General features: G+C 34.0%; 1 protein-coding gene across 3 annotated transcripts in view; it reads left to right on the top strand.

Moving 5' to 3' along the window:
• The window catches only part of CSMD3 (CUB and Sushi multiple domains 3), a 1,308,014-nt gene that overhangs the window by 992,133 nt on the left and 288,887 nt on the right, over nucleotides 1-26,994 (top strand). For all 3 annotated transcript variants that reach the window (XM_065902671.1, XM_065902670.1, XM_065902669.1), the window contains one exon: nucleotides 19,179-19,370. In XM_065902671.1, the coding sequence (XP_065758743.1) occupies nucleotides 19,179-19,370 (192 nt within the window). The remainder of the gene's footprint in view (nucleotides 1-19,178; nucleotides 19,371-26,994) is intronic.

The raw sequence follows: 26,994 nt of genomic DNA, 5'->3' as shown, positions 1-26,994 counted from the left end.
AATCTGCATTCATAATATTCTTTTAAGATGCATAGAAATATATATCATTTATCAGAGATTAAAATTGGTTCACTATTATAAAATTACCTTGATAGTTAATATATTGTGAATAGCATCAATTCAGATTTCAAATGTGGAAGGTTTGTTTGTTTGTTTGTTTGTTCATGAATGATCTCTTGCTTTGTGCCAAGAATCACATTGTGCTGTGCATAATCACTCAGTTGTGTCTGACTCTTTGTGACCCCTTGAACTGTAGCCCACCAGGCTCCTCTGTTCATGGGGATTCTCCAGGCAAGAATACTGGAGTAGGTTGCCATGCCATCCTCCTGAAGATCTTCCCAACCCGGGGATTGAACCCAGGTCTCCTGCATTGCAGGGGGATTCTTTACCGTCTGAGCCACCAGGGAAGCCCGTTAAGAACAATGCTAAGTACTTTGCATATGGTGATCTCATTTCATGCTCACAGAGGCCATATGAGATATCCTGTGCTGATGCTCAGCGCTCAGTAGTGTCCAGCTCTTTGTGACCCCATGGACTGTAGCCCACCAGGCTCCTCTATCCCTGGAATTCTCCAGGCAAGAATACTGGAGTGGGTTGCTATTTCCTTCTCCAGGGAGATACTATGTCATCCCCATTTACCAAAAAAAATACACTGAGGTTCAGAAAGTGAGTTAATTTATTCAAGTTCTTACCCTAGCAGGTGTTTGCAACTGTAGCTCAAATCCACCTCTGTCTGAAAGGAGATTAACACTGTTCCTGGTGCTTAGTAAATACCTAGTAGTCACTATTGCTTATTAATATTCCAGAAGAAAGACAAAGATCTTAGCTACATTTATTAGTTACAGTGAGGTTCTACAATTTCATCAGCTTATCTTCTGATTATGCTCCCAAGAACCACATCTAAGGTCACACTTCCAAAAAGCAGGTGATTTATACAAGTGAAGAAATGAGAAGAAAGAAAAGTAGTAGTATGTGCATTCCCATTTAAAAGGGACATTTGCCCCCTCTGGCTATCGTCATTTCGCCCTATAGGAAGACAGATTCATTTTAAAGTGGAGATTGAAATATGTTTTATGTAAAGCCCTCTAATTGTCAAAGAAAGCAACTAATCTTGAAGAGATCATTAAATAGTTTATTATTTAATTTACTATTTAATTCATTAAATAAATTAAATAGTCCAATAAATCACTTCTGTAGGTCAAATTTGGCTAGTAGGTCAGAATATACCACTTCAGTGCTTTATCAGAATTTCTCCTTTTCCTCAAATAAATCTATCTCATGTTACCCATTTGTCTGTCTGTTCTGTCTGGGGGAGTCTATTAAAGGACCACATATTAAGCATATTTATCTCCAAATGTTCCTCAAGTGCATCTTTCCTTTCACCCAGGCAATCATCTTAGTTACATACACGCACAAACACACACACACACACAAACACACACACACACACACACCCTATACTGTTTTCTGTCCTTAAAGTTTTTTTTTTTTTTAACTTTAAATGTTTTTCTGCTCTTTTTTTCATAAATCTTGTACTTTCTTCCAGACTTGGCACCAAGAACTCTATTATAAAATGTTTTCTGACTTCTCCATGAAACATTTAAAAATGTTTATAAGACCATCTATTTTTTAAAGCTTTCTCTGACCTCTCTTTATAAAATGCATTCCAGCCCATCCTCTAGGCACTTGCTTTAGTTTTTTCCAAGTAAAGATGAGAAACCATGGATTATCTGTTCACTGTTCCAAAGATGTTTTAATTATGTGAACTTTGCCTCTCTAAATGTCTGTTAAGAACAAACATTTTATTCAGGGTGATCATGTAATTTATTATTCATATCTAAGATGATTTTTGAGAGTAACAGGAGACATTGTTAGAAATTAAGCTGAACAACAGCTGTAAACTAGAACAATACTATCCAAGTCAGTTTGTATCATTATTTTAACTGAGTCAGGTATGCATTCTGTTCTCTTTCCACTCTCCATCACCACCACAATGCCTGTTCTTCTTTTGCGTGAATAACTGTCAAATAATAAATAAAAAAGGAATGAGACAGCAAATAGTAGCAAAATAATCTTAAGCAAGAAAATACAATCAACAAAATGTATTTCAGTAAACTTGGTACAAAGTGAGTGTAACTGAAATGTAGGTCCCATACCAACTTCATAATCATTGTCAAGACACTATCAGCAGCCTCATGACTTCTATTTTATAATCTATACATTCTTTATAGTCTGTCACTTTGCCACTTGGTGTTATAGTCTGCAAGACACTTTTGCTTAATCGGAATTTCTTAAGTCTGACATCGCCACCTAATGCTGTCCTATGTTCTGTCCTTGGTTCTCAGCAGTCACCTTCTACATTCCCTACTTAAAATTTGTAATCTGCTTGTCTCATCCCACTTTAATTCCTCAGGAAGGACATCATGCTGTCATTTGCCCACAGAATAGTTGATTTTGACAGAGCATTTTCTATATTCTTCACTTTTAACCTCTCTGTTAAGAATTTGCCCCTGCTGGATAATACAAGATACCAAGGCCCAAAACTTATAACTGTTGAAAATTCTCAAGGAGATGGATTCCTTAATTATGAGAGGTTGGTGTCTCTGGCCTTAAAGAACTGTAAGGTGCCCTTGCATCTGTCCCCATCCTCATTATTACTGCTTGCATTGCTATAGCCACTCACTTCATTATCTGTAGCTAGGCTTTTGTCTACATTTCCAACTGACTAATGTTTTGAAAACATAAATCAGACATTCCTCTTCTGTTTAAAATTTCTTAATGGCTACAAAGTCATAAATTTAAAATTGTGAAGTTATGTTTAAAGCAATTTGCACCCAAATTACCTGCCAGCTTCATCCCTCACTATTCAGTTACATACATCTAGTTGTCTAACTGTACCATCCTGAGGAGACATTGGCCATTCACATTTCCAGTTCTATTGCAAACTTTCTTCCATGTTCCTAGTACATTTATGTCCACATTAAAAAATCCATAATTCTTAGTCATTTTCCAAAGCCCAGGTCAAATGATACTTTCATTACTGATGAACTTCTAGACAGAATCAGTCACTTCTATATCTGCAGCTCCCTGATACTATGTGTGTGTTATATTAGAATGGCTATATAAACCTAGTTTGCCCAAGCCAGTTCTGATTTATGCCTCTTTTCCAGGCATCCTGACTAGTTTGGCATTTGGGCTGTATTTTCCGTTTTTAACAAAATATCATTATTAATATTTTTGTTAAAATAGCTGAGGTATATTTATTAGCTGTCATCTTTGTATTTGATCTCATCTAGTAGTGTGTGAGGTATATTCTCAATGCCCAGAGTAATTATAATGCATGATTAATTTTGAAAGATAAATATTCTGCAAACCCATCTCTATTTTCCAGTCTTTTGTGGATTTCAGGTAACTTAAACTTTCTTTTCATGAGTAACATATAGGTCACTTGAGGACAAAATGAAAATCTTCTCAGATATAATGTCTAACCCATTCTGACCTTGGAATGTAGTGGGAGAAGTTTTTGATGCTGTTGCCTTACCAGTTCTTTTATTTAACAGCAAGTTATGTCATAATCTATGGCTTGAAAGATACATAAAGCTGTCAGGACGTGAGTTAGCCAGATAAGTGAGGAAAATGTATTCTTGAAATACACACAGAAGTAGAAGGTGAACAGCTGTGCTATAAAGCTATAGTCTGAATGTCTTTGCCATGAATGTGTTTGTTATTTATTTTATGGGGTATTTTAACAATAATTTATTTTATCATAGAAATACTGTTTTATTATTTTACAATAAATGTTTATGGTAGTTGTGGCCTTATTTAAACTCCACATTTAAGGAGAAAGTGTATACTGAATATTCATTTCTTAAGAAAGCTAATTACACCATGACCCATGACGTACAAAAGAAAGTTCACCTGAAGGTTGCAGTGATGAGAGTCCAAGCCGAGATTAAGAAGGAGGTCAGACAAACTTATTATTGCAAAAGCTGAAACTGACCTCAAAACGATAGCAGGAAGGGATCTAGAAGAATATTTTGTTTTTATAATTTGTGAATCAAAGCATCTTAGTGCATCCAGAAACACATTTTAAACAAGCAAGGAATCCCACATGATCCCACTTCAATAAAACATATTTATGTAAGTTGTAAAAATAATTTTAGCAGGTAAATTATGTATGGATTGGTTATTTTCATGTACAATCAAGTAATTAGTAAAATGCAGAATTAAATGAAACTTTCTTGGCTTCTGTGTTATATTAACATTTTGGAGTGGGGCTCATTTTATATTCTAAAATATGAAACATAATTAAATGGTGATTGGGAGTCATAATACACTGACAAAATCTGTCATTTTAAATTACCTGATATATTAAATAAGGTAGTTGATTTTGTTAAAGTATCTAACTACTATAGGTATGTTCTTTTTGTTTGAATGTTTCCTAAAAAAAAATTGATTGTTTGAATTGTTTCCTAAATAAAATTTCTCCCTGGTTTTAGATTTATCCTGGGGACTCTGATATCATTGGTATTAATAGACCAATTTTTCCTAATAACTTGTTAGCCTCATGGAAAAGATGGGATATTTTGATTGAGAATTTAATATATATGATATTAAAACATGTGATTCAGACCTAATAGTATATTAATATTTTAAGATGCTGATCCTTGGTATTTTTATTTTAGGAACAAATTGTCTACAAATTTTAATATGATAAGCTGTTGAGATACCTATTCAGTTTAACTCTATTGTTCTTAAACTTTTATTATCTACATACTAAGGATTTTGTACAACTTCCTCAAAATGTCTGCTAATCATCATGCTTTTTAAATTTTAATGTGCTAATCATCAAAAACCCCAATAACTTCTCAGTTAAAACTGAAAGAAAATTAATGCTGAAAATACAACTTGCACACAATATATGTTAACATATGTGGGAATCATAGTGATGTCATTAACCATGTGAAAACTATAACATATAAATCTGTTTAAAAAAAAACATCATTTTTCATCTAGAACAAATGAAGACTCTACTGAACTAATTTCATCACTTTAGTTCTAAATTCTCTTCTGCATATGTGGAAAGTGTTAACATGCCAGCCTCCTTAGCAGAAGAACTTCCCAAATAGCAATTTTAAATTTATTTAGACTTTTTTTTAATGGTCTAGCATATGTGTTTCTGGGCTTCCCTGGTAGCTCATCTGGTAAAGTATCCACCTGCAATCCAGGAGACCCTGATTTGATTCCTGGGCCGAGAAGATCCCCTGGAGAAGGGATATGCTACCCACTCCAGTATTCTTGGGCTTCCCTGGTGGCTCAGATATTAAAAGGTTACCTGCAGTGAAGGAGATCTAGGTTCATTCCCGGCATTGGGAAGATCACAAGGAGGAGGACATGGCAACTCACTCCTGTATTGTTGCCTAAAGAATCCCCATGGACAGAGGAGCCTGGTGGACTACAGTCTATGAGTCACAAAGAGCCACGTGCATTTGAAAAGATAAGAATGTACACTTGCCATTATTTGGAATTAAATAGCAATGAGATACAGTTGGTTGATAACACTATGCCTGAAGTGTAGTATATTATTCTTGATATTTGTCTACTTCTTTTTTAATATACTAATGAAAAAGCAGTGTTTAAACACTCAACTGAAACTGTGTATTTGCCTATTTACTCTTTCTATCTTGTCATGCCATATCATGTCTGTGTATTATGAATATCTGTTGCTAGGTGTTTACATTTGAGGTGCTATGCCTTCTTAATAAGTTGACTCATTACAATGAAATAGCTTTCTTTTTCTCTGGCAATTTTCCTTGTCTTGAAGTTTTCATTGCTTGATATAAATATCTTATATCAATAATTAGTGTTTGCATTTTATTTTATTTGGCATCCACTTAACTTGCCAGTGTCTTTATATTTACAGTACATTTCCAGTTTAAATAGAACACGGTTGGGATAGCACTTTTTAGTCCTCTTTTTAATATAGTCTGAAGATTTCTACCTTTTAATTATAGTCTTTAAATCATTAGATCATTCACACATAATTTAATCGTTATGGTTGAGTTTGTCTACCATACCATATTGATAATCAGTTTTTATTGGACCCACCTGTGCATTTCCACCATCGTTTTCCCCCTCTATTAAATTATTAGTTAAACATTTTGGAGGTGGGGGTGTACTTGCTCTAATATTAATAGCATACAATTTTTTAAATCAAAGTCTACTATCAAATTCTATTGCACAGCCTCACACATAATGTAAGAACCTTGCAATGATGTACTTCCGGTTCTCTCTTCTTTCCTTTGGGCAATTGTTTTCACTTATCTCAGTTCTATTTATGTTAACAGCACATGACTTTTTTTTTAACTTTTAAGTAAACAATTATCTTTTAAATATTTTTTAAAATGAGACAAAGGGCATATATTAAAATTATAGTATTAAGGATAAACTTTGTTTTGTGATAATAGTACAAATATAAATTTTGGTGACATGCAACTTCATGATAAAAACAAAGCACTTATTAAGAAAAAGCTTTCAATTGGTTGTGGAATACATATGATTCATAACTGCAACCAAGTAAATTCTGTCAAAATAAAACTATCATTAAAATTTATAAATATTTACAAATATTTTTATGTACAGCAAAATAATTGAATAACCTTTTCAATATGTATGACAAAAAAATACTGATTCAAAAATAAATATATAAACTTTAGTATATCAGTACTAGTTTCTGCTTTTGCTGCTCATTGTCATTCAGTCTTAGGAACATTTGTATCTGAAGCACTGTTTTTCATACACAACCAAAAGTGAAATATTTCAAAAAATCATAAGTTAAAGCAATTTGGTAAGTTTTATATTGTGAAATTTTTTTTTTATCAAAGAAAGGTGTCCAAAAAGAAGTAAAGATTTAATACCTGTGAAAATACTTAAGCGGAAATATTTACACATTGTTTTATGACATAAAGTCAAATTGAAACTTTCCTCTATTTCAAAGAATTAGCTCTATGCTTACTGGATACCTCAATACCTGTAAAGAGAAAGCTTTCTCAATTAAAAATATTATAGTCTGTGGAGACATTTGTTGACATACCAATAATTTAAAATATATTGGAAATAGCTTTAACAATGCCAATAAAAATGAGAATGTATTGAAAACTATATACTTAAGAAAAAAAAAGTAAAATGGCATTGGTGGTGGTGGTGGTTTAGTTACTAAGTCATGCCCAACTCTTTGCGACCTCATGTACTATAGCCCACCAGTCTCCTCTGTCCATGGAATTTTCCAAGCAAGCATACTGGAATGGGTTGAGTAAAATGACATTAAATATGTCTAAAGAAATCAATTAAAGAATGTACACATGTACCACAAATGATTATTTTGCTTCTCTTATTTCTAATGTTTAATTAATTCATGTTAAGAGGATGCTTTTGTGTGCATAGATATATGGCATTTTAACTTTTTAGAAATTATTTTAGTAATTTTTATATCGATAACTATTTTGAAAAGTTCATGTATGTAAAATTGTGTCAATACATATTTTAATTATATAATTTAAATCACTTTTAGTTTTTAATTCATGCCCACAATTTTTCACTTTGTATGACAAATGTTACCTGATTTTAATAAACATTTTTTTATATTAAAAGCATATACATATCTGCTATCCCTCTTAGATTATGTTCCTTTGATGGACAAGATGTTACCCTATTAATATTTATATAACCAGAACTTGGCATTACATCTGGTAGTATATGTTAAATGAATCTGACTGTGTTGGAATTTTTTGTAATGTAAAATTAAAAACATACTGGTATTATGTGCTATCAGTAGGAACTATGTAAAATATTTGTATGTTTCTTTATCTGCTTTTTTGCTAATTAATTCTGTTAATCTCCAGATATTGAAATTCAATTTCAAATTAGACTTTTATATAATCCTTTGTAAAGAAACCGCCTGCAATGCAGGAAACCCCAGTTTGATTCCTGGGTCGGGAAGATCCCCTGGAGCAGGCCGTGGCAACCTACTCCAGTATTCTTGCCTGGAGAATCTCCATGGACAGAGAAGCCTGGCGGGCTACAGTCCATGGGATCGCAAGGAGTTGGACACAGCTGCGCTACTAAGCATAGCACATAATCTTTTATAATCTTGGTTATAAAGTCATTTCCTGTAAGGTACCTTTGACAGTCTTCAGTAAGGTACTAGGTACAGTAAGGTACTAGGTTCCTTTGACAGTCTTCAATCTAACATGACTTTTGATTTAAAAAACATTATACCAGTGATTTTATCCTTACTTTGTCCACATATTAGAACACAAGAATCTATGGTGGTATGGAGGTGTTATTGTTCAGTTGCCGAGTCGTGTCTGAGTCTTTGCAACCCCGTGGAGTGCAGCACGCCAGGCATCCCTGTTCCTATCTCCTGAAGTTTGCCCATTTTCATGTCCATTGAGTTGGTGGTGCTATCCAACCATCTGATCCTTTTCTGCCCTCTTCTCCTTTTGCCTTCAATCTTTCCCAGCATCAGGGTCTTTTCCAATGAGTCAGTTGTTGGCATCAGGTGGCCAAGGTATTGGAGCTTCAGCTTCAACATCAGTCCTTCCAGTGAATATTCAGGGTCATCTTATTAAAATGCATCTCCAATACCAAGCATACTTGACTTCTAGTGGGTTTACAACAATTACCTGGTGAATAAATGAGTAAATATGTATTTTTTACAGTATGTTTATATAAAGTACTTGAAAGTATACTACAACACTAGCTTTGAGGTTTCTTTTGCATCCCATGAATGGAATATCTCTGTCATCTTGTCATTTACTATAACCTTATTTGCCATATCATTAGGTATTTCCGAAACATAATGAAATTCTAAAGATAGCCACATTGCTGAGTAGCTGGCAGAGTGTAGGCCTAATAATGATGTTGAACATTCTTTATAAAATTGGTGGATCTCATACAAATCATGGACTCAATCAAGGGCAGAATTCTCCAGGGTGAAATCAACCTCTAGGTTACCATCTGCATGTCAAATATTTTCTGATTGATTTGATTCTCGATGAGATTCTTTCCAGGTTAAATATTCCTATTACTCAGCTTGATTTCCTTATTGATAGTGAAGTGGAGAATATAGTGTCATTTCTTAGTCAATACAAAAGTATAAGGCAATAAAACTGAAGAGAACAGTATAAGGCCTTGTGAATACCAAATTTGGACCATGACCTTGCTGAAGTTTCTTGACATATTGCAGCAAAATATACAACTACTTCTTAGAGTACACAGTGAATAGTAGAATATACTGGTCTATTTCTTAGAATTGACATTTTCATATCATATAATTTTCAATTATGCAATGTAATTGTTAGAATAATACTGTAAGATTTTTTCTAATACTAAATCGGTCAGGTAAATTATTATGTCAGTTTTACTGACGAGGCAGACAAAATTCAGGAAACTAAGGCAATCTGATCAATGTCCCTTTCTTCAGTTCAATTCAGTCGCTCAGTCATGTCCGACTCTTTGCGACCCCATGAATTGCAGCACACCAGACCTCCCTGTCCATCACCAACTCCCGGAGTTTACTCAAACTCATGCCCATCGAGTCAGTGATGCCATCCAACCATCTCATTCTCTGTCGTCCCCTTCTCCTCCTGCCCCAAATCCCTCCCAGCATCAGGGTCTTTTCCAATGAGTCAACTCTTCGCATGAGGTGGCCAAAGTACTGGAGTTTCAGCTTCAGCATCAGTCCTTCCAATGAACACCCAGGACTGATCTCCTTCAGGATGGACTGGATGGATCTCCTTGCAGTTCAAGGGACTCTCAAGAGTCTCAACACCATAGTTCAAAAGTATCAACTTTTTGGCACTCAGCTTTCCTCACAGTCCAACTCTCACATCCATACATGGCCACTGGAAAAACCATAGCCTTGACCAGACGGACCTTTGTTGGCAAACTAATGTCTCTGCTTTTTAATATGCTATCTAGGTTGGTAGTAACTTTCCTTCCAAGGAGTAAGTGTCTTTTAATTTAATGGCTGCAGTCACCATCTGCAGTGATTTTGGAGCCCCCAAAAGTAGTCTGACACTGTTTCCACTGTTTCCCCATCTATTTCCCATGAAGTGATGGGACCAGATGCCATGATCTTAGTTTTGTGAATGTTGAGCTTTAAGCCAACTTTTTCACTCTCCTCTTTCACTTTCATCAAGAGTCTTTTTAGTTCCTCTTCACTCTCTGCCGTATGGGTGGTGTCATCTGCATATCTGAGGTTATTGATATTTCTCACGGTAATCTTGATTCCAGCTGGTACTTCTTCCAGCCCAGCATTTCTCATGATGTACTCTGCATATAAGTTAAATAAGTAGGATGACAATATACAGCCTTGATGTACTCCTTTTCCTATTTGGAACCAGACTGTTGTTCCATGTCCAGTTCTAACTGTTGCTTCCTGACCTGCATACAGATTTCTCAAGAGGCAGGTCAGGTGGTCTGGTCTTCCCATCTCTTTCAGAATTTTCCACAGTTTATTGTGATCCACACAGCCCAAGGCTTTGGCATAGTCAATAAAGCAGAAATAGATGTTTTTCTGGAACTCTCTTGCTTTTTCGATGATCCAGCAGATGTTGGTAATTTGATCTCTGGTTCCTCTGCCTTTTCTAAAATCAGCTTGAACATCTGGAAGTTCTCGGTTCACGTATTGCTGAAGCCCGGCTTGGAGAATTTTGAGCATTACTTTACTAGCATGTGAGATGAGTGCAATTGTGCGGTAGTTTGAGCATTCTTTGGGATTGCCTTTCTTAGGGCTTGGAATGAAAACTGAACTTTTCCCGTCCTGTGGCCACTGCTGAGTTTTCCAAATTTGCTGGCATATTGAGTGCAGCACTTTCACAGCATCATCTTTCATTCCCTTTCTTACTATAGTATACTTCTTCTGCTTTTTATAGTATTATTCATCCAATTGTATCAAATCTGAGGCTTTCCAAAAGTTCTTGAGATTAACAAATTTATACCAAAAAATCAGCTTTCTGAACAGAAAGGACATGCAAGAACTTCTAAGTGATTTTAGTGTATTTTTTCTTTGTTGTACAAAGCAATGCCATAAGAAAACTGGAGTATTAATTAGCCCAGGGTAACCAAGATGGTAATTCAAATGTTATTTCTGAATTATCATCCATAATATATTTGAAACATGTGCATGTGTTAGTTAGGACCATTTTAGGTGAAATGCACATTTCTAATTAAATTAGATGAAAACAAATGTAAAATGAAAAGTCAGAAGTATATTTATAGTACTGATGAGTTATAAAAATGGTGATAACTCGGTCATTTTCTGTAGTATTTAGTGCTATCTATATTGTTCTAAAAATGGCCTCAGGTTATCCATATAGAGTAACACAAATTAAAATGTAATATAAATGTTGTTACTTCACTTGGAATAAATGTTTCCCAGTGTGAAATGAATCCTAAATTATAAATAAAGCTTAAACATACATTGAAGTAACTATAGTTTGGTTCATTCATTCATTCATTTCACACATATTTACTTGATGAACCATTTTTAACTCTTATGCAAGATTCTCTTCAATGTCTTATATATGAGGACTGTTTATCCATAGGGTGTAGCAAAGCTTGACTTGATTAGGTTCCCTGTTGCTTAACAATAAATACATGTAACTCTTTCAGTGTATTTAGACTATTGGTAAAGACTGAAAACATTGTAAAAATAATTCCTAATTAATACTAATATAAACTTTCCTCACTTGAATATAAATTCTTTTTTTAATTACATACAAAGACATATATATATAATTAGCATAAATTAATATGGCTGATAAAATTGGAGACAGTTGTATAGATATCTCCCTCAGGACAGATGTTTAATAAGTGTTCTACTAAAGAAAGAAAGGGAACAAGAAAACAATTGGAAGAGGATGGGAATGTAATGAAGAGTTTGTTTATTTAAGATGAAAGTTATAAGTCACATTTGTATGTTACTGGTTGTAACCCAGTACAGAAGGAAAACCTAGTGAATTAAAGAGATGAAAAATGTTTAGGAATGAAGTCCTTGCAGCACAAGAACTAGGGTTAGCCTTACATAGAGCAAGGACATCTTCTTCATTGCAACAGGAGAGGAAGCAGAGAATGTGGGTACAGATGCCAGAGATTCAGTGAGGGTGTTCCTACTTTACTGCTTCTATTCTCTTAAAGAACCGTAAGGAAAGAATTCTGGAAAAAAAAAAAAAAAAAAGAGAGAGAGAGAGAGAAAGCAGGAAGAAGAGAGAGAATGAGGAAAACAATTGGAGGGAAATGTCCTTGTTACTGTAATCACTTAATACCATTTGGCACATACATGGCTAAATTTGGCATTCTGTGTGATGTACTATTGCTTCAGTTGTGTTGAACTCTCTGTGGCCCCTTGGATTGTAGCCTACCAGACTCCTCGGTCCATAGCATTCTCCGGGCAAGAACACTGGAGTGGGTTGCTGTGTCCTCCTCCCGGGGATCTTCCAGATCCAGGGACTGAACCCAGATCTCTTACTCTTAGGTCTGCTGCATTGGCAGGCAGGCAGATTCTTTACCAATAGCGCTACCCGTGAAGCCCAAATTCAGCATATAGCAGGTTAAATTGTATTTTTATTACTTCTAATAATACCTACAAAGTAACCCTGAGTCTTTCTTTTTTGTTTCCCTTTATAGTGAAATATCAAGAACAAGAAATGGGTTATAAACTGCTCTTGCCTTTCTGTTTTGAACTAGTTCTAACTTTTTGGCCCAGTTCTTTCATTAAGAAACAACTGTCAAAGTTCCGTTAGTAGGGCATGCCTTTTTATTGTTTTATCTGGTAATGTGGTAGATTTGTAATGAGACCGTATACTGTAATACTTAGGAGCCCTGCTGTTTCTTGAGTTCAAATTCCACATCTGCTAAGAATAAGCACATAATATGTTGGGAAGCTTGTATTACTCACTTAGAATAGGGATAATTATACTTCATAGGATTTGTGTTTTAGTCTAAGAGTATATAAATTTAGCTTCTAGTAAAGTGTTTTGTACAATATGTGCTCTCAATAGAGACAATAATCATAATCATCATTATTTTATTGGTATCGATTCTAATTGTCATTCATGTTGCATATAATTGTTCAACATATATCTCTTTCTTAGATAAACAGATTTTTTTCAGTTTGACACAATGTATACCAATGGAATTCTGTGAATAAGACTGCATTGTTAATATCTGTGCAATTTAAGTAAGAAATTAATATATTTAAAGTTAAATGTTATTAAATATGTAGGTTTTTTTATTTCTCCTATCAGGATGATAGGCAAATAAGGTAGTTTTTCTTCTGATTTTATAATGTCATTAAGGAGTAATAATGAGGAGATGGCTAGATGGCATCACCAACTCGATGGACATGAGTTTGGGTAAACTCCGGGAGTTGGTGATGGACAGGGAGGCCTGGTGAGCTGCGATTCATGGGGTTGCAAAGAGTGGGACACAACTGAGCGACTGAACTGAACTGAACATATTTTAGAAATTTCCACTGAAGTCATGATTTCACTTGTGCTCCATACTATGGTTCACAGTCTCAGTACTTTTTATTACAAAGGTTCTATCATTTTTACTTAAGAAATGTCCCTCGGTTATGGTCTCATGTGTGCATAGGGCACTTTGTCTACTCTAAACAGCTATGTGATATAGAGCAGTGTTATCTTTTTTAAGCCTTAATTTTCTCATTGGAAAAATATGGATAATAATAGTGTCCAGACTTCTTGTGAATCCAATGAGAAACAACTCATAGTACAAGTGTTTAAAAGATAGCAAGTGTCCAATAAATATTACATATTGCTTTACTAATCACATTCTCGTCTATTTATATACCTTTTCCCTGTGACTATTACAGCTTCTATTGAATAATCAACTGGTTTAAGAGCTGTGAAACACTTGATAATTCCTATTCTTTACTAACCAAAATATAAATGTCCATTCCTTTTGGGGGGAAAGATAAAGAAAGGAAGTTATTTTTCATTGTCAATTTCGTTAGGTTTTGAAAGTTACATACAAGCTTTATTTGGATAGGATAGCATTTAAGCCTATTATATGCACTTTCTAGAATGTTCCTTTCTTTATATCATTGCAAATGAGGCAAGGTTGTTAAGACCTTTTATCTCTGTTAGAATTTGTGCTTACCTTATGTATTTTTGTTAGGAAAAATCAAGAATGTCATACTTAAACCTAATAGAAAAAATGCAGATATTCGTTTCAGCAGTCAAATTTGAAGTAATTTGAACTAAAGAATTTAGGAAAATAAATAGAAATTATCTATGTTAATAATTTGGTGGCAAATATATTATTTCTAATCTGTAGCTTTTTAGATTTTATATATATAAAATAGTTGATAAATTAAAATACTTAATAGCAAAAAACACCCTGTATTATATATATATATGTATATATAAAAGAGCAGAAATAAAAGCAAATGAGAATTATTTATCATGAAAATTACATGTTCCATAAATTTAAACAATAAATGTCAAGTAACGATTCTTAACCTATTTTTACACATATGCCTAATACTTACTATTTTCTAATATTATATAATTGCTTTTAAATCATGCTAATTTTGTGAGATTATTTCAGTCCATGGCGTTTTAAATGGCTATTTATTTTCTTCAATGGCTATAGCTTTTGTTTTAATATATAAAACAAAAATGATTGATGCCAAAATAAATGTTATTTTGCCTACCCACAAACACAGTGAATAGCCAGTATAGAGAGTAAACTTTGAATAAGTAAAAAAAAAAAAAAAAAATAAGACAATAGCATTCACAGCAAGTCATTGTGTCTGTGTATATTTAACTAATTGCCTTTAGAACTCAAGTAATTCCAAGAAGAAAAATATTTGGTCTTTTACTAAACCCTGTCATTCTCTATTTTGTTTTAAAATCTTACTCCTAATTTATTTATTAATTAAGAGAAAAGATATGGTACAGTTTTACCACCTCTCTTCCTTCAAGTCAACCAGCCCCAAAGGCAAATGAATATTTTTACATATGTTAGCTGTCATATTGAAGCCTTCAGATTTTAGTTACCAGGTTCCAATTTAAATCCTGAAGCATAGTAAATCTGATGATAGGGCCCAAACATCTTTTTTCTCTCAAATTCTGATAAGCCACAGTTATACTAACTGCTTTCATTTCAGTATTTGTGTAACATTGCTGTATGTACATTTTTACTTTTGAGAATGCTCATACTAAGCTTCAAGTTTTTTGCAGATGCAAGAGTCCAGCACATAGGAAGCCTCAACAACAATGATAAAAACAACAACAAAATAAATTGTTTTCATTATCTTTTATATCATTCTGCTTTTCAGTTTGATAGCTGTAGCATATTTTACATTTATATCACTCCTTTCCAATGAAAACTTGCTAAGTGTAAATCTTATATGTAGAACATCCCAATCCACTTTTATATTGTAAAGCCAGTTCATAGATCAGTTTTAGTGTTAGTGGAAACCATCCCAGAGCAATTCAAGAAAAACTTAATAACTGAGTTTTTCCCAAAAATTTACCAAAAAAGTGTCTATCAATATTAAAAGATTGTAATTGCCAGACCCTGTGATGCCTGATGGATGTTCTGCTAAGGAACACTGATAGGTATTAGAGAACAAATCCACTTGGAAATTTGAACCATGCCCCTGCCCCACTTCCCTCCATATTCTCCCATATGAGTTCGATTTTTATTCTATTATCAACTAAAAATAACTCAAAAGATCATTCGAATATTTTAAAATAGACACGCTTATGCACACTATAGCATTTCTGTTTATGGATGTACTCTCTGTATTTTTAATAATTTCTTAATGAGGTTTATTATATTTAACTAAGAAAGAAATTGTACCTTGAGGACAGTTAACGGGTAGAAGAGGACATTCTCCTGTATTATTTAAAAATTTGACTTCTGAAACCAGACTAACTGGGGTGTAAACTTGGTTCTGCACTCTAATTTCTGTAATATTTAAAAAGTTACTTAATCTTCCTAGTTTTTGCACCTCTAAAATATTTAAGAATAATAATGGCACTTGACTGATTGGGTTGTTAGTAGAATGAAATGAATTATACATGTTAAGTCCTTGTCCTTGGTCGTTGTTCAGAAATGCTAGTTTATCAGTACAATGAAGCAAAACTGTAAGATTGCTGATGATGTATATAATGATACATGGTTTTAATTTAAGTGATAGGTAAAATGACATTTGTGGTCTACATTTTGTAACCTTTTTAAAAAGTAACCCTTTAAAAAGTAACCCTTTAAAAATAACTTTCTTTCACTCTTTCCAAGATATATTAAACAATTTGTTCTATTTATTTTGTGTATGTTATATATGTGTGTGTATACATATATGTGTGTGATTATGTGTGTGTGCCTCTGTGTATATATATATATATATGAAATCACTTTTTTGTCATTTCAGCTTTTATGCATACCACAAATATTAGAGTCCTTGTTATTTTTTAAATTGATATGGTCCCCTTGATCCCAAATGACTTGGAGAGTCAAAACATTGCAATATTTATGTGAGATCCTCTCGTTTCTTTGTTGTGTATGTATGTGTATTAAGCAGATGAGCTACAAAAAGAATGCCTGATGGATTAAAATAGATTGTTTGGTATATTGATGAAACTATGTATCTATGTATGTATGTATCTATCTATCTATCTATAGCTACCTACCTACCTGTGTGCCTGGTTATTAACCTACTAGGGATGTATGCAACACAATCTGTTCATAGGTGCCACATTACACAGTTTGAACAATTCAAAGTCTGTTCAGTTTTGTGTCTGCTTACTTCCCCTTTGTATTCCTAGCACCCAACACAATGCCTGGAATATATTGTTAGTGAATAAATGAATGAATACTAGTTATGTGTCTGTAATCCAGCAATTTTTGTACTTTAATATGCAGTTTAAAAAATAATGTATATAAGTACTGAACCTACATTTATGAATATAGTTTAATAATAGCTTAAATGAAAAAGTTAATTGTTTGTCTTGATATTTAATTATCATGTGCTTTAGGGTAAATCTGCTTTGTAGTAATTCAAAATAATTAAGCTGTTCCTATTCCATTAACCTGTATGATGTAGTTAATTATGTTATTAAATGTGCCATATATTGTATATATTAATAAAAGAACAGTTGTTTTCCTGTAGTACCATACCACTCTCCTCTAATGATTTTTTAAACTAAAATTTAGATAATTTTAGATTTCTATACAGTTGTCAGAAATAATAGAGATCTTGTATATCTTTTACCCAATTCCCTCCAATGGCACTTTCTTGTATAACTATATAGCACAATATCACAACTAGAAAATTGACATTGATACAATCCACAAACCTTATTCAGATTTCATTAATTTTACATATGCTCCTTTGTGGGTGTATGTTTATTTTGTTTATATAGTTCTATGTAGATTTGATCACCACCACCAGAGGCAAACCACAATGCAATTCCATCACAAAGATCCCTCTTCTGAGTGTTTTATAGTCATAGTCATCCTCCTTCCATCTCCTCCCCCTACAATGTTTGGTAACTAGTAATCTGTTTTTCTACTTTGTAATTGTGTCACTTCAAGAATGTTACCTAGTAGAGGCTATTGTATTTTTTTTCTCATCATAGTTGCTTTCAGATACACCTAAAATGTACTATGTATCAGCATTCTTTTTTTCATTGCTGAGCAATATTCCATGGTATGAATTTAGTTTAATGGTTCACCTGTTGAAGGACATTAGGTTTGTTCTTAGTCTTTGAAGAAGAAGTGAAGTCGCTCAGTCAGTGTCTGACTTTTTGCAACCCCGTGGACACCAGGCTCCTCTGTCCATGGAAATTTTTAGGCATGAGTACTGGAGTGGGTTGCCATTTCCTTCTCCAGGGAATCTTCCTGACCCAAGGATCGAACCCAGGTCTCCGGCATTGTAGACAGACGCTTTACTGTCTGAGCCACCAGGGAAGTCCTCTTAGTCTTTAGTTCTGACAAAGAAAACTCCTGTGAACATCCATGTTCAAATTTTTATGTGAACACAAGTTGTCATTTCATTGGAGTAAATATGCAAGTGTACACTTACTGGGTCATGGTAAGCATATATTTATTTTTTCAAGAAAGTGTCATCTTTCCAGAGTGGCTGTACAATTTTACATTTCTACCTAAAGTGTATGTGTAACTCATTTTCTTTTTTTTTTTTTAAGAATCTTCCCAGCATTTGGTGTTGCCATTTTTTTTTTCTTTAATTTTAGCTAATTTGATAGGTATCTCATTGTGGTTTTAATTTGCATTTCTTTAATGATTAATGATGCTGAACATCTTTTCATGTGCCATCTGGTATCCCCTTTATTAAAATGTTTTTTGCCCATTTTGTAATTCGATTTTTTCTTCTTTTTTTTCCCCCCAGTTCTGAGTTCTTCATATATTCTAGATACTAGCACTTTGTGATATATAGACCAAGCAAATATATTCTTCTCATTTGCAGCTGTCTCTTCATCCTTCTCACAATGTCTCTCACAGAGCATCAAACTAATGAATTTTGAGTAGATTTATTATTTAGCTACTAAAATGTCATGTTACTGCTTGAAGCAAGTTAAATAAATTATTTATGAAAAAAACAATTTAAAAGTATTTATTATGCAGGTATTTAAAAATTAGCAATATTTTTTTATCAAATTGAGGTATTGTTGATTTACAATGTTATATTAATTTCAGATGTACAGCATGGATAATTTTTGTGTATTACATATGCAATATATGTGCATGCTCAATCATGTCCAGTTCTTTGCGACCCTGTGAACTGTAGACCAACAGGCTCTTCTGCCCATGGGATTTTCCAGGCAAGAATAGTGGAGTGGGTAGCCATTTGCTCCTCCAAAGGATCTTACTGACCCAAGGATTGAACTCACATCTCTGACATTGCAGACGGATTCTTTATCTGCTGAGCCATCAGGGAATTATACCTCATTTATAAAGCAACAAGGATATATTTGTATAGCACAGGGAATTACAACCCAGGCATTCTTAAGTTATTTTTTTTTAAAGCATGTAGACATGTAGAAACCTCTCAAATATGAGGACTGGAACTTCGAAATTGATTTTGGTTGACATCAAAACTAAAAGTTTGTTACTGTTTTTCACAGGTTCTGTTGCCACTGCGTGTCGTGACCCAGGGGTTCCTATGAATGGAACTCGAAATGGGGATGGACGAGAACCTGGAGACACTGTGGTTTTTCAGTGTGACCCAGGATATGAACTTCAAGGAGAGGAAAGAATAACCTGCATTCAGGTAGAAAATCGATACTTCTGGCAGCCCAGCCCACCAGTTTGTATAGGTATGAATTTAGAACAATTAAAATTTTATGCAAGTGTGAAACGATGGTTAAAAACTGGTTTCAGTGTTATTAAGAACACTATTCTGGTATAGGTTCTAGATCTCAGAGGTCTATGACCTTCCAAAAAATGCACAAAATTGTAAATCATTATTATTTTTCCCCTGAGGAGAGTGTCTATAATTTCACTATATTCTTAGTGGTTTTAACAGTCTTCCAAAAAAGTTTAGAATCAAAGTTCTTGGAAAACCTTCATCTTGCCTTATCTGCTGTGTTGTTGTTCATTGTTGTTCAGTCACTAAGGTGTGTCCAACTCTTTGTGACCCCATGAACTACAGCACACCAGGCTTCCCTGTCTTTCACTATCTCCTGGAGTTTGCTTAAACTCATGTCCATTGAGTCATTGATGCCATCCAACTATCTTATCCTCTGTCACCCTCTTCTCCTCCTGCCCTCAATCTTTCCAGAATCAGGATTTTTTTCCAATGAGTAGACTCCTTGCATCAGGTGACCAAAGTATGAGGCTGCCAAAGTATATATCATTTGCCAAACAAATGTAGTTATCCAGTACTTTTAAAATCTACAAAACGGATTCAGACACTGTATTTGAAATGGGTCATATTGATCTTGCTTCTCTAATGGTTATTTCTTCTAAGAAAGAAAGTTTTATCAGAATTTAAATTTGAGTTTTAGGGCTTTGATTTTCCCTTCAGTCCATGTATTCCAGATCAGTTTTAATTTTGACAATTTAAGGATTTGCAACCACTTGGTTCATACTTCCAACTCTCTGTCTTTTGTTTCCATGCCCTGTTCTTGAATCTCCAAATTAGACTCTTGAAAATCAAGACACACATTATTTCTTTACCAAGTGTGAGAAAATCCTTTGGATTAAAAATAGTGAGAAAGTATGCTATATAATCTTAACAAAAAAAGATCTCATCATTAGGGTTCTTACATTCAACTAATTCAATCTCAAACCTGTGGTTCTAGTATCATCTAGAATATATAATACATTTTGACTGAAGTTTGTCCTGTCTACTCAAAACTTTATTTATACGCATATCCTTTCCTTTGGTACACTGTAAGCAACTTGAGAGAAGATTCCATTTCTTGTTCATTGTATTTCTTCTAGCATGCAAATTTAGCACATTTAGGAGAGAAAGACTTATTTTTGTTCACTTATATCTAACTCATAAATACATTTTCACTAATTATTTCACAGAGTCACATGATAATAGGAAAAGAGTGTTTAGTACTTAAGCACTCAATTATTCAGATTTATTTTATTCATTTTATATTTCTTATGCATGAGATGGAAACTCAAATACATTAGTGTGTCCTACACATTGTTATAGGCATTGACGATTTAGCATTAAAATAATATAAAAGAGTTCTCTATTTTTGTGAACCTACTTCTAATAAAGTGAAAACAAAATAGTCTGAATTTTCATATCATATATTTTGCATTTTATAGTCTGGAATTAATAAAACGTACTTAATATGGAAAATGAAACATATCTAAAGACTCAAACCAGCCAGGGTATGACTTCTAGGTATTTCTAGACTTCTGTAGAAAATGGGGCAGATGATAATGACAAACTTATTAAAGAGGCTGGAAAAAAAGCACAAAATAAGTGCATACCTTGAGCCAGTTCAGCTTTAGCCATATTTCCCTTTAAAGTTTATTATTTCCATTTATACCTATGTTGCTCACTATGTATGTATCACTGAAAGATTCTAAATCATTAAACATGTTACTTTGCATTTTATTATAACTTCACTCATAAATGCAGACAAAAAAAATACAAGGAAAACATGCTTTCAAAGGAAAGAATGAAACAGTGAAATTTTCATTTATTTGTTTACTACAGGTTACCTAAAAAATGCTTAAACCAAAATGCTACATTCCAATTAATTGGAATCTGACTGAGCATCTTGTAAAGGGCATCTATGTAAAGAGAAAATGACACAACTTCAGAAACTTACTTGGAACTTCTTGAGTTATTGTGATTTTTACACCTGTTAAATGGGTGCTATTTATTAGAATTATCAGAAGGGCTATAGTATATCAAATGTTATGTTGAGAATTCTGAAATATTGAACAGCTTTACACTGAAATTCTAGAAAACACAAAAATATGAAGCATAAAAGACTAAATAGGCTGTTGTAAAATTCCATTTGTAGACAAGACTTTAGTCAGCAGGTAATAATTTTAGGAAAAACATGTTGAACACTAAATTTTATTTAAATGGAGCAGGTTTGGGGAATTTTTTAAAAGGATTTTTGTGCTGTGTATTTTTTTTTTAATAGGAAAAGATCACTTGAGGAGAGGATATGCATTAGAGCTTCTCTGAAGAAAATAACCTAAAAAAAAATGTCTGAAAAATTGCTAAGGCTGCAGAAAGCTTGATCTCTGAAACTGATAAGAAAGGAGTCCATGATTAGAAATACTATGCCAAAGATTAAACCCTCAACTTTTTAGAAACTTCATAAGTCTATGTGTCAGACCATGAAGCATACAGCATTTTGCTTGCATGTAGAAGTAGTCAGCCTTATAGCAAATACCAAACAAAAGGACAGTCATCTTTGAAAGAGTTAATAGAATTCATTCCAACAAAATTGACAGTGTGAAGATTACTTTGACAGAGAGAAAGTAGCAGCACTCAATTTGAAGGTAAATAACAAAATCATTAGTGTGGGTGGGCTGCTGAAAAAGACAGTAGACACCAGTAAAACTGAATTGGGGAGAAAAATTAATAATATTGTAAAATCATTATCAATAGTGGCCCATGTAACTGTCTCACAGAAACCACACTCAGAACAAATCATTAATGTCAAAATTCCCTGGAACCTAAATAAAATTTTAATTCATTAATGTATTTGATTTAAAGAGAATCTTATTTTTGGTGCTTTATGATTAGATACATAAAAATAAAAATGTATTTTCCAAATGTTATTTAAAGTTTTATTTATAGCAAAGTTTTGTATTTCAAGCAAAGATAATTTTCTTTACTGTTGATTTGTTTGGGATTTATACAAATGTCAGTTAATGTCTCTGCTTGTCTCAGTGGTTTTTACAGATTTTCAGAATCTACTGCAGCAATGAAATTTATCAGGAAAACCTCAATAAGTAATTTAAATAATTGAATCAAAATAATTTTAAAAGACTTTATGCTCAAATAGTAGTATAATCACAAAAGATATTCAGTAAGATACCTAAAATATGTATAATGGATCTTCCTATATCCTATGTGATAAAGAATATACACTATAAATGTAAATGGAGATGTGTCATGTGCATAAAATTGCTAATGATAAAAGATCACTATTTCCTGTGAAAAATAAAACTGAAACAAACCAATAAAATTGCTACAACAGTCCCCCAAATTACTAATAATACCACTTCCTTAGAACGTGAAGGAAAACACAAAAACATTCTTGCCTTAATTCATACATATATGCATTTTCTGTTAGACATACTTTTCTAATACTTTCAAAATTCACATTTGATTTCAAAAATTCCAAAGACAAAATATGCCATTATTTTTATCAAAGCATATAGCTACAGATTAGGTTGTCATTCAATCTAGTCATCATTGATCTTCATAAGGAATGCAAGGAGCCAGTAACAATTCAGCAAACATTTGTAGAATGTGTAGTATATGCTAAATCTCACATAGAAAATAACATGTAGACAGTTTTTACCTTATGAATTAAAGATGAATGCAGACACCTGAAAGGAATATTTAAATAAAATACAGTAAGGAAAGTGATAGAGATAAGCAAAAGTTGCTATGATATCAGGGTGTTCTGGAGAGAGCTGCCATAGAGCCCAGGCTGAAAATTTCTAGGAAAATTCCCTGGTGTGTGCTCAGTCACTCTGTCATTTCTGACTCTTTGTGACCCCACAGACTATAGTGGCCAGGTGCCTCTGTTCATGGGAGTTTCCAGGCAAGAATACTGGAGGGGATTGCCATTTCCTTCTCCAGGCGATCTTCTTGACCCAGGGATGGAACCCACATCTTTTGAGTCTCTTGCATCGGCAGGAGGATTCTTAACCACTGGAAACTCCCTGGAGGCAGTGATGAATCTTGAGATATAAGAAAGAGTTACATAGATGTAGAAGGGAAACAGACATTTCAGGAAAAACAAATAGGAGGCATAAAGGCATGTTAATACAAGGAACAACTAAATAATTATTTGAGTGTAAATTACGTGTCTAGATTGGTAGTTGATTCAAATGGAAAAGTTGCAAGCGTTAAGACATGAAAGCTGTACTGGAGTCGGGGCATTATCTTTTAGGAAATGTGAAATAAGAGCAGACTTTTATGCATGGGTATAATCTGATTGGGCTTCCCCAGCGGCTTAGCAGCAAAGAATCCACCTGCAGTGCAGGAGATGCGGGTTCAGTCCCTTGGTGGAGAAGATCCCCTGGAAGAGGGCATGGCAACCCACTCCAGTATTCTTGTCTGGAAAACCCCATGGATAGAGGATCCTGGCAGGCTACAGACCATAGGGTCACAAAGACTCAGACACAACTGAAGAGACTGAGCACATAATATGATTAGGTATTTTTACTGGGAAGATGAATTGGCGGAAATAGGTTATACTGTGTGTGTCCTAAATCACTTAGTCATATCCGACTATGCTAGATTATACTAGAGGCATGATAAACAAACCAAAAAATAAAGAAAACAACAATTCTTGAGGCATTTAAGAGTCAGATCTAAAAATGTGGTATTAGAGAAGAAAAGATAGAGTGAAAATATCTATATGTAGATGGATAATGAAGTGAAGTGAAGTGAAGTCACTCAGTCGTGTCTGACTCTTTGCGACCCCATGGTCTGTAGCCTCCCAGGATCCTCAGTCCATGGGATTTTCCAGGCAAGAATACTGGAATGGGTTGCCATTTCCTTCTCCAGGGGATCTTCCCGACCCAGGGATTGAACCCGGGTGTCCCGCATTGTAGGCAGACACTTTACCATCTGAGCTACCAGGGAAGCCCATGATCAAACAATCTAGGAATATAGGAGAAATTTGAGTTAAGGTTTGGGTATATTGGATATTCTGTGTTTGATGTACCCATAGTCTATCAGGTAGAGACAATCAGTAAGCACTTGGGGATATGGTTTAGAATTAAGCAGGGAAATCTGCTGGAGATGATAGGAAAAAGGAGTCATCAGTATATAAATGGAAGATAAAGTAACAATTTGGATATGGTCAATAGGAAGAATGTAATAGAGTATAAATTAGAGGTGATTATGGAAGTAATTCAGGAAAATACCAAAATTATAAGATAAAGTAAAAGAGGTGCTTGCCAATAAAACTGAGGTCTGTACAAAGACATCAAAAGAAAAAAGTGAAATTCCAAAAGGTGAGTGAATTTAAGGTGAAAGTCAACAGTTAAGAATGGCTACAGATATGAAGAGAAAGATAAAGGCAGAAATTGCATCTTTATTGTCAGTGCAAAAGTCATCTGAGGGTGAGCTAAGAAAGGTTTGTGTTGGCGGCAAGGGGGCTAAGAGAAATAGCAGTGGCTGGAGAGAATGAGAAGTGGGGAGGAACGGATAAAGATATGGAGAATCCCCAAGCAATTAAAAGATTACTGTCTCTCCATAATTTAAAATGAAAAAAATCTATGCCTGACCGAAGTTTTCTCAGGATAAATACTTTGGTGCTTTTCTTTGAGAAATAAGAAACCATATTTTTTTTTTTTCCAATGTGACATTCTTTGCTAATTATGTTAGTCTGCCTGTAGGTATATATAGTACATGTGTGATGAAAGAGAATGAGATTAGACTTTTTCAGAAGCCTTAGTTGTAAAATAAAAATAAATAAATGCAAAATAATTAAGGAGATAATTGTATTAAAAATGAATTATTATAGAATTTTACCATTGTAATGTATAGCAATAACAAATCACTATGTTATACACCAAGAACTAACAGAGTGTTGTAGGTCCATTGTAATTCAAAACCAAACAAACTCATAGAAAAAGTGCTCAGATTTGTGGTTACCAGAGTCCAGGAGTTGGGGAAAGCTACTTGTATGAAGATGCTTAAAAAGTATAAGATATTTAACTATCCAGTTAATAAGTACTAGTGATATAATGTACAATATGATATGAAACACAACTGTATCTTATATGAATATATAATAATTGTTTGAGTAAATCTTAAAAGTTCTCATCACAAGAATTTTAATTTTTTTCTTTAATTTTGTATCTCTATGATAAGACAGATTTCACTCAGTTCATTGTGGTGATCATTTAAAAGCTAAAAAGGGTTATTACAGGATAGGGGCAGGGGCAGATTACCATGATAGGAAAACGTGACAGTAACATCTTCAAGCATCTGAAGAATTAGGGAAAAGGGATTTTTCTCTTATAGAAAAGAGTACAAAAGGTGAAAAAGAGCAAGGTGTGGGGAAGTGAGTTGAAAGGGTGGCCCAGAATGTTGTTTTCTGGGTCCAGCCTTTCCTTAGGTTGTGTGCCAGCTCAAGGCTAAGGCAGAACCAGAGTTCAAGAACCTAGAGAAAGGAGAGAAACTTGAGCAAAGTTTGTTTGCATGCAGTTTATTGTGATTTATCTGTGAGTACAAGCAATTCAACTAATCATTTGAGTCAAAGAAAGGGAGTTTACAAGGTCTGTGCCTGGTTTTGTCACAGAAAAACAAGGGGGCTTATTTAGGTTTTATCTAGGATAAGTGAACCTTATCTAGTTAGATGGTAAAGAGGGGTTATTAACTGTGAGCCCATATAACCAAACACAGAAGGATGAGGGGATTTCTTAACCAGTAGGTAAAATTCAACATTTTCAGTTGGAAAAAAAAAAAGTGAAAGGAAATAGGTTAGAGGGAGCTTTGTTTTATTTTAAGGATGAAAGAGACTTGAGTACCTGTGGGCAACAAGGAGGAAGCCAGAGAATAAAGGAGATGAATGAGTATAATTCTCAAAAAGAGAAACTGTGTGACCAAATTTAGGGTGTTATCCTGATTAACAAGAGGAACTCATTACCCTCTTGACTGTAGAGAAAAATACCCAGGGAGCATTAAAGTTTGAAGAGGGAGATCTAGAGAAAGTTGAGATAGTCTGTTTAATTATTTGATATGATATCACAAAAACAGACAGGTGATAGGGTAAATAAATTAAGTCTAAGCAAATAAATATTCTAGGCAGAGTAGGTCATCTGTTGTTAGAGCGACACTGAGGCTAAGGTTGCAGAAGGTCATGGGGAAATGAGATAGCAGGCATCCATTATTTAGATGGTAAAGATTACCAAATTCTAATAATGATATTACATATCTAGGCTCAGGAAAAGAACAAAACTCTGAAATGTTGCCAGAACCAAAATTCTCCTTTGAAAACCAGTTTTGTGCTGTCAGAAGAATCCTGTATAACTTATAACTCAATGATAAAATTTACCTGAGAAAAACTGTGACTTCAAAGCTCAGATACAAGAGGAATGATGATATGCGCACAAGACATCATGACACCATGAGACTCCCAGTCTCCATCTCAGTCACTCTCTCTCAGGTGCACACATGTACGTTTACATCCACACTGTCTCACTCCACCACCAGGACCCTCCATATCTCAATTGCTCTAAGTTTCCTAAGCTGCCAACTTT

The sequence above is a fragment of the Muntiacus reevesi genome, chromosome 12, assembly GCF_963930625.1.
Source record: "Muntiacus reevesi chromosome 12, mMunRee1.1, whole genome shotgun sequence".
NCBI lineage: Eukaryota > Metazoa > Chordata > Mammalia > Artiodactyla > Cervidae > Muntiacus > Muntiacus reevesi.
This window is presented reverse-complemented; position numbering and strand designations above follow the sequence as displayed.